This window comes from Sinocyclocheilus anshuiensis, unplaced genomic scaffold (genome assembly GCF_001515605.1).
Source record: "Sinocyclocheilus anshuiensis isolate Anshui unplaced genomic scaffold, SAMN03320099.WGS_v1.1 scaffold415, whole genome shotgun sequence".
Lineage (NCBI taxonomy): Eukaryota > Metazoa > Chordata > Actinopteri > Cypriniformes > Cyprinidae > Sinocyclocheilus > Sinocyclocheilus anshuiensis.
Window position 1 is genome coordinate 1,219,949 of NW_015552655.1, and position 13,230 is coordinate 1,233,178.

The window sequence follows — 13,230 nt, forward strand, 5'->3', positions numbered from 1 at the left end:
GCTGTGATTGGTCAGCGTTTCTCCTGGTTACCAGCCCTCGCTGAACGCAACAACACACAGACGCTCTTGCTGCAAACAGAAGGGCGATTTCAGCTGAGAAATGTCATGGACTGTAAGTGGACAGCTTTTTTTATTCAACACGTGTTTTTCAGGGTGTGTAGAAATGAGTACTAGAGTTAATATGATGATTTATGCCGTAGAGTTTAATATCGGAAAGGGTTTGTGTGTGTTGTTAGCAGAGAGGCTAATTATCATCGTGTGAACAGCTGTATAACATCTGATCTGATCGCTTTATCTGTCTGATCAGTTTGTACAGCTGATAGCTGGGTTAAGGCTAGGTTAGCTTTAATAATAATGAGTTCAGTATAAGCTTTGAAACCTGGTACAAACAAAAGCTTTACACTGGCAAAGCATTATTAAACATTATAGGTGTGCATGTAGAGATATATACAATCAATAAAGGTTTTTAAAGTAGTGCTGTCAAACGATTAATCGCGATTAATCGCATACGACATAAAAGTTTTTGTCTGCATAATGTGTGTGTTCTGTGTATATTATGTATATATAAGTACACACACACAGTATATATTTTGAAAATATTTACGTCTTTTATTCATATAATTTATATTATAAATACATATATTTAATATATAAACAACATATTTATGTTATATTTAATATACACAGTATGCACACATATATTATGTAAAATATATATATATATTGGATGCGATTAATCGTTTGACAGCACTAGTTTAAAGTCATATAGTATTAATTAGTAAGTTATGTAGTGTTAACTAGTGTCTCTTTTTTCTAGTATAATTGAGATATATGCTGTTTGTTTTCTTTTGGCAGTTTTTGCCTTTTTATGTACATATGTCTGTGCAGCAGCTCGTTTAAATCTAGTAAAGTTTGTTATCCTTTGTTTGCCCAAATAGTAATTATAAAACGTTATTGTTTCCATTTTATATCCATACAGGAAGACTGTATACTGAAAATAAAACCAGAAACAACATGTTCAGACCAGGGTTTTTATTGTTAACTAAAAATAAACCATTAACAAACAGTCCTGTTACTTAAAAAAACTAATGTTAACTGAAATAAAATAAAATATAAAAAGAACTTAAATAAATTTTTGTTTTAATTAGTCACCAAGACAACCTTTCACGTTTACTTTCACTTGTATGTACTAAAATACCTAAATAAAATAAAAAATAAAAATGACTAAAACTTTAAGTTAAAACAAAAAGAAAATATGAAAATAAAGTAATAAATAACAATTTTGACATGGTTCACAAATGTGTTATAAAATAAATGTACATTTATATTATGCATTTAGCAGACACTTTTATGTGACTCGCAAAAGTGGAGGAACAAAGCAAAAAATTATGATGATAATAATAATAAAAGTACATAAAATAATAAAAACATACAATAATCTAAATGATAACATGACCTTTCCTTTCAAAATGATAGCTTAAAAAAAGTCTTATAGCTTTCCCGGTCAAAAGAAAATGTTATTTATTTCTGCTAAAAGCTTATCATGATTCAGCACAAGTAAGTTTGGTCAGGTAGATCTGTTACAGCATCAGTACAGTGATTTACACTGATTTTACATCGCTGAATTGTGATTGGATGTGTCATGTGCAGTGGACACCTGACAGAAACACACGAGCTGCGTATTGAAAAAATCTTCTTCCCAATCAAGAGCAAAACACCTAGTTTGTCAGCTGTAAATCTTACTTACACTTTATCTTCTCTTTCCTGTGTGTTTTCTCTCTTCTCTTCTGGTTTCACGCTCCTCTAGTATCCAGATGCTGTGATTAAAAAACAGTGCAGATTCTGTAAGAGTCATCCGGTCTCTCTTCTTTCATGTCTGTGTCTCTTGCATCTTTCTGTTGTGACATCTTTGCTAGTTGCATGCAAGAACAAGCATATAATCCAAATGACTCTTATGAACTTCTTATTTTCAATGAATTGTTCTAAAAGACTCACAAATCAGTCTTCGACTTATTGGTTCAGCCATAAATAAAAAATCGGCTAAAAAGGTCCTCACCCTCGGGCCATTCAAGATATAGATGAATTTGGTGAATTTTGTAAGATTTGGTGAAATGTAGCATTGCATCACTTGCTCACCAATGGATCCTCTGCAGTGAATGGGTGCCGTCAGAATGAGAGTCCAAACAGCTGATAAAAACATCACAGTAATCCACACCACTCCAGTCCATCAGTTAACATCTTGAGAAGCCAAAAGCTGCATGTTTGTAAGAAACAAATCCACAATTACGAATGTTTTGATGTCGTTATAATATCCATAATGTTGCTTTCTCCACTGAAAAAGTCATCTGGTCTGAATCAGGAGAGAAATCTGCACAGTTCAAGCACCGTTTACAAGCCAAAACAGTTCTAAACAAATATGTGGTTGGATTTTGATGTGAGATACAACAGTGGATGGGCATTCTCACTGGAGGAGGCGTTATTATGGACTTTTGTGGGTGAAGGATTGCTTTAAAGATTTTTTTCCCCGTTAAAATACTTGCTCCGGTCACAGGTTAGTATGCAGAGTCAACTGTTTGTCCAACTAATGACTGAGAGTAAACCTGTCATTATTCTTTCATATATTTTTTGCTTTCTCAAAATTGCTAAAATAATTGTTCAGGAAACATAATAGTCAAATAAATAGGAAATTCCTTGTAATTCCCATTCCATCCCAGTTGTCACCTCTGTCTCTCTGTGTAGCTTTATATATCATCTACTGTCTCATATTGTTCTCATATTGACTGAGAGTTTGTATTGTCTGCAGGAGCTCAGGAGGAGCAGGGGAGGGAAACACTCCTCGGCCGAGGAGAAGCTGGATGAATATTTAATCAACCTGCAGCACAAAAACAGGTTTGATGACACACCCGAACACAAATGTACAAACACAGTTCAGATAACGCAAAAATAGGTTAACTGTGTGAGCTCAGGTTGAACGATATGGCTACTATTACAAGCACGGCAAGAATCGCATGCAAACGCTGCTCGTCCATGTGACGTTCTACAAGATTGGACCCGCTAATGAGCTGCTCTGATTGGCTGGAAACCCGCTAGAGTGAAATTCTAACTGGCCGTGGAAATTTGTAGCATTAAGTGATGTGTTGTCTTTGAACTCAGATGCTCGTAAATAACCAGCTGCCAGTGAAACGAAATCTTGTCTTTCTCCAGAACGCACATGATGATTCAGAAAGCTGAATTCTCTGTTGGGTAGCATTCAAACTTGTTTACGGTCTCATTGGAGATCACGGCATGCAAAAAAAGTCAAATGATTTATATTTAATTTAAATCTAAAATTATTAGTAATTAGTCAAATCTAGTAATATATTATTACTAATGATTAATTACTAATATTATTCTCTAAAATTAAATCTACTAATAACATAGGGCGGGGTTTAGTGACGAGGCTTTTTGCTGCTTGTCTGGTTAGGCTAGATATTCAGTTATTCACAAAAAATATACATTTAAATTTGTATTTTTTTATCTGATTTTACATTTAAATGTACTATTTTACATTGATCATTTAATGTTTATTTTAAACTATCTAATTATTATCATACTAGCGATTCTTTATCAAGCAAATTTGCAATAATAGCTGTAAATTAGATATTAAATGAATAGCATTTTTAAAGAAATGAATACAGAAAGATGCATTAAATTGATCAAAATGATCAGTAAAGACATTTATAATGATTACAAATAAATGCTGCCCTTAAACTTTCTGTTCCCTCAAAGAATCCTGAAAATCAAATGTATCACGATTTCCACAAAAATATGAAGCAGCACAACTGTTTTAAACATTGATAAAAATCAGAAACTATCTAATTATTATCATACTAGCGATTCTTTATCAAGCAAATTTGCAATAATAGCTGTAAATTAGATATTAAATGAATAGCATTTTTAAAGAAATGAATACAGAAAGATGCATTAAATTGATCAAAATGATCAGTAAAGACATTTATAATGATTACAAATAAATGCTGCCCTTAAACTTTCTGTTCCCTCAAAGAATCCTGAAAATCAAATGTATCACGATTTCCACAAAAATATGAAGCAGCACAACTGTTTTAAACATTGATAATAATCAGAAATGTTTCTTGAGCAGCAAAGCAGCATATTAGAATGATTTCTGAAGATCATGTGACACTGAAGACTGGAGTAATGATGCTGAAAATACAGCTTTGATCACAGAAATAAATTACATTTTAAAATATATTCCCATAGAAAATAGTTATATTAAACTGTATCAATTTTTAACAATTTTATTGTTAATTTTACTATATTTTTGATCAAATAAATGTAGCTTTGGTCAGCATATGGGATGTCTCTCAAAAACATTTAAAAGATTTTACAGACCCCACAGAATTCACAATCAAATGTTACAGAAAACCAAATTTTTACGTTTTGCGAGACCTAAAACCACATGCATGTGATCAAAAATGTAAGATATGTTGCTGGGAAATATATGTTGCATAGGGTTAAATGTACTGTGAAATACCTGAATAATGAAGTTAAGAATCTTTAATAGCCATTGTTTAAATACCTCTATTTCCTGCTAATTACCTGCCTTTCTCTGCCTCAGTCAATGTGGGACAATCAGCTAGTATGTGTGTGTTTTATGTTCTCTCTCAGGGCCTTGAGAAGACTGCAGAGGAAGGACCCTCGCCAGGCGGAGTTGGAGCTTTTGGAGCAGGGCTTCAATCTGTACATCAACGGCGCTCATGTCAACACTGCTAATGCGCCTCAGAACAGCCGATCCAGCAGGAAAACCGTCCAGCCTTCAGTAGCGGCCCATCCGCCGGCACAGAGAAGCACACGCACTGCAGGTAAACACTCACCCTACACTGATGAGCGGATGAGCACAGACTTCCTGTGACGTCTGAATGAAATAAAGCAGCCGTGTTCACATAGATTCATCCAGAGAGAGTGGAGAGAAGTGTGCGGTCGATCGACAGAAACAGAGGAGCCACACGGCGCCTGAGAAAGCACAGAGACGACGATGGGTGCAGGTACACACACGCACTGTCCAGTTACTCCTAATGGCTTCATAAGTCTCTGTTACTATCACTTATAGTGATTTGAAGAAACCCCAAACACTCATTCCACACTAGACGTGTGCTGTATGAACTTAATTTTTTCCCTTTCTGTTTCTTCAGTATGGCACTGCATTTTAACTTTATGCACATTGCTGTAGGAATCTGTGTACATCTGCACTGAGAAAGAAAAACAAGCGAAGATTTCACCAGAGCACAGATACTCCGATGACTTTGAGCCGTACGAGAGTGGAGATATGGAGGTGAGAATATGTCTCTATGGTTGTCCAGTTTTCATCTCAGGAATAATGTAGCATTTATGCCACGTCAGAATTACCGTAATTACTAGTTCTCAGCTCTGGCCAATCTAGATTTTAATTACAGCTTATAAACTCCAACTTCCAGCTCCACCTGGCAACTGTGATTCTTATTTTTTAGTATTTTAAGGCGAGTTAATGTAGTTAGGTATTTTTAAAAACACATGAATCAATTTTTGCATTATGAGCGTTGCCATATAATAAATTATTTCTGAATTAAAAAACATCAACATTTATATTTAAATATATAAGGGATAGACAGTATATTTTGTAGTTAGGTAACACTACAAAGCTTCACAAAAAGGATTTTTCTTCTTCTTTTTATTTATTTATTTATTTTTGTCTAATTGGGCTAGTAATTCGGACTTTTATTTAACCTGCTGACATCTTCACTGGTCAGAAAATATGAGACATTTTTATTCGTTTTATTTTTAAATTTGTTTACATTTTCTCATTTTCAAATGTATATTTTATCTATATTATTTCATGGGTTTTTTAATATTTTTTTTATATTATTATTTATTATGTTTTTTCACACATATAATAATTCTTCAAATGTTAAGAATTCTGTACAAAGAAAATTAGCGATAATAGCTTGATTTATAAACACAGGGAACTCCAAATTCCAAAACATCCATTTCTGTTTCATGAGCATTGCCATAAAAAAACTATTTCAGAATTTCCAATATTTCATAATTATGCTTATTTTGTATTGACATGAGGTGTGAAAACCTCTTTATGACAGTCTGAACAAATAATGAGTCACTAGCACATTGCATTGTGGGATGCAGTATTCCACACAATGTGTTCCGGCACACTTGGGCAAATGCGGTGTGTCATCCGGGTATTCCATGCATACAGAAAATTGTGTACGTTGCACATGCTACATACTACTTTCTTTGAGAAATAGTACTTAGTATGCCATTCTGATCTCCAGATCAATTATAACGACTGTAAAACCTTGTGTTTGTCTGTCAGTCTGCTTACGACAGCAGTGAAGCGTCACGTTCTGTCGCCCTGACGTCACGCAGCGAGTCGGAGCCTGTCGACAGGGTTCTTCTGAATGCTGACCAGGTCAAGGTGAGGAGGAAGTGTCACTGATATGAGCACACTTGAGGATATACACAAACACTGCATTGCTCTTAAAAGGATTGTTCACCCAAAAATCATGTGGAAAAAATTGTGCTTCATCTTCCTACTTGATACTTGACCAGCGCTTGTGTGTTTAAGGCACTGCGACGCAGCCTGGAGGTGAGCGTCAGACGCAGCAGTCGAGACTCAGCCGGAGAGGAGTCGGAGGAGGAATGGATCGAGGAGCAGATCGAGAGAGAGGAAAGCAGCGACAGTCTCCCTGACCTCACACTTCCTGCCCAACCCACAAGCCAGCCAATCAGCAAGCAGCTCAGCCATGGTGACCTCATCATGCTGGAATTCAGCCCCTCCTCGCAAGGTAATGATTTCTGACCGCAGTCTCAAAGTAGTTTTTTTTTTTTTAATAAATACTTGTTTATTTAAACAGTAATATTTCTTGTTTTGTTTAATATTTTTTAATAATCATTTTTAATTTTTTCACTAATAATACTTAGAATTTAAAAAATAATGATAATATATAATTATATTTTCCCCCAAATTGCATGGCTCTAGTTCTGTTCTTGATTTCTAAACATGATGATGTTAGATCAGTGAAAATCAGTGGTGATTTTGTGTGTGTGTGTGTGTGTGTGTGCAGGTGGGCGAAAGATCGAACACTCTCTCTCAGCTAAAAGAAAGGACAATGTGGAGTCATACATCCCTACCAAACCAGTCACCGTCAGGAGACCGACAGAGAGAACATCTGCTAGCAGACAGGAGAAGTCACGTATGTGCTACTCACACTTAAGGTCATTGCACACTGAGTCCGATATTTTCGTATGCGTTTTTTCATATTCGTTATCCTAAAAATTCGTCACGGGCTGGAACCTTGCACACTGAGTCCGATGCGTATTAATTAATCCATTCACAAAACAGTACTAAATGGAGTCTTCAAGCAGTGAGGGTGATTTTGTTGTCCTCTCGCTTCTTATTGGGTATTGGGTCCATCCAATCCTGAGATTCCTCCTCCGTATTTAAGAGCAGTGGGATTATCATCACGGGGCGATTCAAAGTTTACTTCAGGATGTCAATGGCTCAGTTTGATGCTTTGCTAGCGATACTAGAGCCACATATTAGAAAGAAGACCACCAATTTCTGTGAACTTGGTGTGCAAGGATCTTTACAGCGCTTTGTGCTGTGGGACGAAATGGATGAACTTGAAAATCTCCATTCTGGATTTTGGCGTTCGCTTGTACGGTGGCTCTGAATTGATAAAACACCTCTCAAAATGCTTGCTACGGATGCGAAAAACGCAGAAAATCGAACCCGATCCGAATTTATCAAAATTCGAATTTAAAATACATAATTTCAGTTAGGGTGAAGAAAAACTTTTGGCTTCTCTTCTGAGGCCACAAGAGGGCGCATCGAGCTAAATATTACTAATGCACGTTTATTCAAAGCATAAGATAACATGACTATCTGTGAAAAATTATATCTTAAAATTATATCTATGCTTAATGTTTAAAATAATGTTTATAAACCAATTATAAATAATTAAGTTGCTTAAACGACTATAAACAAAACAGCATCATGTATGTATGCATAGTTTAATACAAAGGGCGGAAAGCCAATCACACGGAGTACATTTTTCATTTAAAAACATGAGATGCAGTGGGATGGGGAAAAAACCCTGCCATAAAGTCTCGATATATGTTTTTTTCAAAGTTAAACTTGCATTAATTTTACTTGGCTTTCTAAACATGCGGCTCCTTTGTGCGAGTGCAACGGTAATAGATGTCCCTCTAAAAAATGCGCGAAATATGTGTTCTGTGTCAACTGCTTGGTTTCAGTTTTGTTGTAAACAAGATATTCTCCGCATCGATGTTCTCCTTTTCCGCAATATTTTTAATGAACAACGCAGCAGCGCCGCATCTAGTGGCTTCAACTGGATAGGCTAACAAAAACATTATAATGCAACCACACTTACATCGTCATCGCATCTCGTGCGCCACTGATAAGGCTGCCTCCTTAACGCACACCTAAAATTTGAATGCAACATTTTTGCATTCGAATGTGGATTTTTATTTTAAATTCGACGAATATTCAAAATTCAAATTTTTTTTGACAGCCCTAGTGTGCAATGACCTTTACTCATCAGTTTATGCTTCATTACCAGTTATGCAATCATTAACAGTTTATAGAGAAATATGTACATAAAGTCTGGTCCGCATTGCAGTACGCTCCCATTTAAGTTAGAATGCTGCCTTAGTAGGCCGCAAGACAGCAACACGTACAGCACCAGTTCTCAAGAGACTAACATATGATTTGTCGTCTTGTAGGGATGTGCAGTCGTATAGAGCGCCCTCTGTCTGCGGCTCGTAAGGTGCAGGAGGAGCGAGATTCAGAGGAAACGGCTGCCGGCGTATTTCAGGCCCTGCAGAGAGAAAACTTACCGCTGCAAACGCACCGGCAGGAGAGGAGTACGGCCCAACACACGCCGGTAGAGCTTCATTTACATCAACACATCAGTTACAGCACATATAAAATGCTTTGTCATACTCCTACATAAATAATAGATAATGTAGCCTAATTAGGATGATTAAATGTCTGCCTGCTTCTTTTTGAGGAGGAGGAGGAGGAGGAGGAAGATGATGATGATGACGAGCAGATTCGGGTTATCAGAGCTATGCGGAGAATCGCTCTCATGGAACCAAGGTATACAGTCCTAAAGCATGTATATAGTGTTGTGGAAGCTACTTTTGAAGTAGTTAAATAAAAGTTTTGGTCAGTATGATTTTTTTTTCTGCTTTTTCCAGGTTGCATTTATTTGATCAATATAGTAAAAACAGTAATATTGTGCAATATTGTTACAGTTTAAAATCATTGTTATTTGAATATGTAAAATGTAATTTATTCTTGTGATCAAAGCTGAATTTTCAGCATCTTCAGTGTCACATAATCCTTAATATGCTGATTTGCACACTCAAGTAGTATAGAAACATATTAGATGAGCGCCCACACATTTTTTTTTAGATAATTATGGGTATATGAATATAAAAACATAGCCTAATATAACACACCCCTTCATAGTCATTAAAATATATCTTATGTGTTTGTGTGTGTGTGTATATATATATATATATATATATATATATATATATATATTCTGTGTGTTTTTATTATGTTATTTTCTATATATATATATATATATATATATATATATGTTATTTTTTATGTTTTTCCTCTCATTCATCCCATTAGGAACAGTTAATAGTGTTTGTTTTATGGAAATTCATGTCATGTTATATAAATACCCAGATGTGTTTGCACATTGGTAACACTCACATTTAATGATCTATTTGATTTTGTGTGTTCTTCTGACAGGATCTGGATGTTGGCGCGCGACACATTCGCTTGTATGTTAACAGCACTCTGGTGTTCGAGGGTCACTTGGAGAAGGGCTGTGGTAACCAGGTCTTTGACTACAGCAACTCCATTGAGCTCCAGGAACCACATCTCCCAGAGTGCACCTCTCCAAGCCCTGTCTCTTCAGGACACAGTCTGCAAGACTGCAGTCCACATGAGCCAGAGCCTCAGGAGTCGAATGCTGGTGTTTCAGTAGTAGAAACAAGCCAGGACAAATCTGACCCAGTTAACCCTGGCAGCTGTGTGGCAGAAATGCAGAGAGACTCTCTAGAAAGAGATGACTCTTCTCCTCTGGACCTCATGTTACCCGCCGGCCGGACGGAGGCGATGAAGACGGTGACCACGCAGCCGTCCTCCAGTCGGATTCCACATTGGCTCCAGGCGCTGAATCGAACCGCAGCAGACGAGGCCGAAGCGACTCGGGATCGAGAGCGTCCTCAGTGGCTCCAGTCGCAGAATACAGCCGAACCCAAATCCAAACACTCAGTGCTGCCTGACATCTCGTGCAACCCTGTGCGCTCCTGTAAAGAGGCCTCCAGCAACAAAGGCCTGCAGAGAGCAGCGTCCGGCGAATTCAGTTCTGATTTGGTGGATTTGGACCCCGATCTGGGACTGAATTACAGCTTGCGGACAGAGCAAGAACCGCACTTAGAGCAGCACTTGAGCGATCGGTTGGACCAGGGTTTGGACCTGTGGGATGAGCGGTTTGAGAGGACAGAGCGGCCCATCAGTGGCAGGAGAGGTTCAGCACGGTCTGTAAACAGAACACAACCGGACCGCAGCAGCGACTTCACCTCAACAGGTACATTTCTGAACATATAGAACTACAGCGGCATTCTAGCCATCTAGAGTAGTATGTACGATTAGGGTTCGTTCTTTGCAAATTATAGGGCACTGAAATATGACAGAGCTTCTCAGATGGTCTATTCATGCTTTTCTGGTATAACCTTACCCACAATCCCTATTGCTAGGCAGGTTTGTGGCACTTGGTTCTTGGACTGGGTATATCACTATTCACCAGGAAAAAATAAATAATTTATAAATTTTAAAAATTTAAAAAGTAATTTTACTTTTTTTGTGCATATTTAGCCTAGAGTGAATGATTGGTGCAGTTTTGACAGAAGATTTTGCAACAAATCACAATAAAGTTTGCATTATATTGCTATTTATTGCTATTGTATAGTAAAACCTAATTCTCAAAGTGGTAATAATAATGACAACAATAATTCTAATTCTAATAATAATTAAGAAATATAATATATTATACAGATATTTTTTCATCCATGTTCTAATTTATTCAGGTTGCAAGTTCTGTTGTGCAAAAAAATAAATAAAATAAAATAAATTAATTGTTGTATTTTCATTTAATTTCATTACTAGCACCTTTTTTGACAAAAAGCGCTTTAGTTGAAAAAGTTTAAAATTGTGGTCAATTAATTATTTTTCATTTAATCACATTTTAAAAGATTGATTAAACTGTTAAAGTTTTAGAAATTAATTTTATTAGACATTTTTTATGATAAATTAGTATTAAATCGTTTATATATATATACCGGTATATATATATATAGGCCTAACAAACATATGGAAAAAGACCCTAAGACCAGGAACATTATTAAAGATATGAATGCTTATCTTTGTATTGTTTTGTCAAATGCTTTGCCTCTAAAATGGTATGAAACTCCCACTACTTTCCAAAGGATAAAATCAAATTTTGATTATATTTGAATATTTTTTCCTGTTGATATCACGTTTCACATTGAAGTATGTCAGAAAACTGAGGTAAAATGGGTTTTCAGCAGTTAATTTCAGGGTGGTTTCATGAATTTTATGCTGTGTCTTAATACACCCTGCATACTTTCCCATCACCAGTGCATAGTAGAAATATATAAACTCGGATGCAGCTTATCATACTTCCCCATGAATTTATGCACATTTTTAGTTTATTTATGACTGCTTATTTTGATCTGTTTCTTCTTGCCACAGAGGAAAGCAGCCCGACGTCCGTCCGTAACAGAAGACCGAAACCTCATTGGTGCGAACCGGATGACCCATTAATGGAATCCTGGGACTCGTTGACGAAGTTTAACCAGTGTCAGCGAGGGCGGATCTCCAACATGGGGCTGGAGGGAGATATTTTCGACGAGTTTGTTCAGCGTCAATCCCGTCCGACACCCGTCTCCACCCGACGCCTCTCTGCACCGGCGCTCCCTGATTCTGACGACCCCGAAGACGACCCTCGTGACGAGGACTTTGAGATCCCGGTTCTCCCGCAGGGTCGCCACCTCGGCATTAACATCCTGTCCACGTGGGGCGACCGTCACTATGTCGGCCTCAACGGTATCGAGATCTTTTCCTCCAGCGGTGAGCCGGTCACACCGATCCACATCGTGGCGGACCCGCCGGATATCAATATCCTGCCGGCCTATGGGAAAGACCCACGAGTCGTTACTAACCTGATAGACGGAGTACACCGGACGCAGGACGACATGCACCTCTGGCTGGCTCCGTTCACACCGGGTCGCAAGCACGTCATCAGCGTGGATCTGGGTGTTAGATGTTGCCTGGCGATGATCCGAGTTTGGAATTACAACAAGTCCAGGATTCACTCGTTCAGAGGAGTGAGAGAAATGGAAATGATTCTTGATGGTCGTTGTATATTCCGAGGGGAGATCGCCAAAGCTTCTGGAACGCTTTCAGGAGGTACGGACCAACATCACGTTTCATACTAATTATGGGGTGTTGATTCCAAAAATAGTGGCTGTTTTGCTGAAGAACATCACACTTTCTCACTAAATATTGCATTTCGAAAATATTGCATTTTTGCTTTTGACAATCTTACCATTTGTAAGGAGGAGAAGTCTTGTGTTATCCATTAATTATGTATATATAATTTTATATTTAATTATATATACACTACCGGTCAAAGGTTTGGGATCAGAACGATTTTTAATGTTTTTTACAGGAGTTTCTTATGCTCATCAATGCTGCATTTATTTGATCAAAAATACAGGAAAAAATTTAATATTGTGAAATATTATTATGATGTAAAATTAAGTTTTTCTATTTGAATATACATTAAAATATAATTTATTCCTGTGATGCAAAGCTGAATGTTCAGCATCATTACTAGTCTTCAGTGTCACACGATCCTTCAGAAATCATTCTAATATTCTGATTTATTATCAGTGCTGGAAACTGTTGTGCTGCTTAATATTTGTTTGGAACCTGTGATATTTTTTTCAGGATTCTTTGATGAATAAAAAGTTAAAAAGAAGAGCATTTATTTAAAATAGAAATCTTTTCTAACAATATACACTACAGTTCAAAAGTTTGGGGTCAGTAAA

General features: G+C 37.0%; 1 protein-coding gene across 1 annotated transcript in view; it reads left to right on the forward strand.

The window, feature by feature from the left end:
* Positions 1-13,230, forward strand: part of katnip (katanin interacting protein) — a 20,882-nt gene continuing 7,652 nt past the window's right edge. The window contains exons 1-12 of the mRNA XM_016458686.1: positions 1-112; positions 2,804-2,889; positions 4,669-4,862; positions 4,948-5,045; positions 5,231-5,332; positions 6,365-6,466; positions 6,617-6,836; positions 7,116-7,244; positions 8,797-8,957; positions 9,090-9,191; positions 9,842-10,685; positions 11,870-12,586. Coding sequence (XP_016314172.1) covers positions 101-112; positions 2,804-2,889; positions 4,669-4,862; positions 4,948-5,045; positions 5,231-5,332; positions 6,365-6,466; positions 6,617-6,836; positions 7,116-7,244; positions 8,797-8,957; positions 9,090-9,191; positions 9,842-10,685; positions 11,870-12,586 — 2,767 coding nt within the window. The 5' untranslated portion in view covers positions 1-100. The remainder of the gene's footprint in view (positions 113-2,803; positions 2,890-4,668; positions 4,863-4,947; positions 5,046-5,230; positions 5,333-6,364; positions 6,467-6,616; positions 6,837-7,115; positions 7,245-8,796; positions 8,958-9,089; positions 9,192-9,841; positions 10,686-11,869; positions 12,587-13,230) is intronic.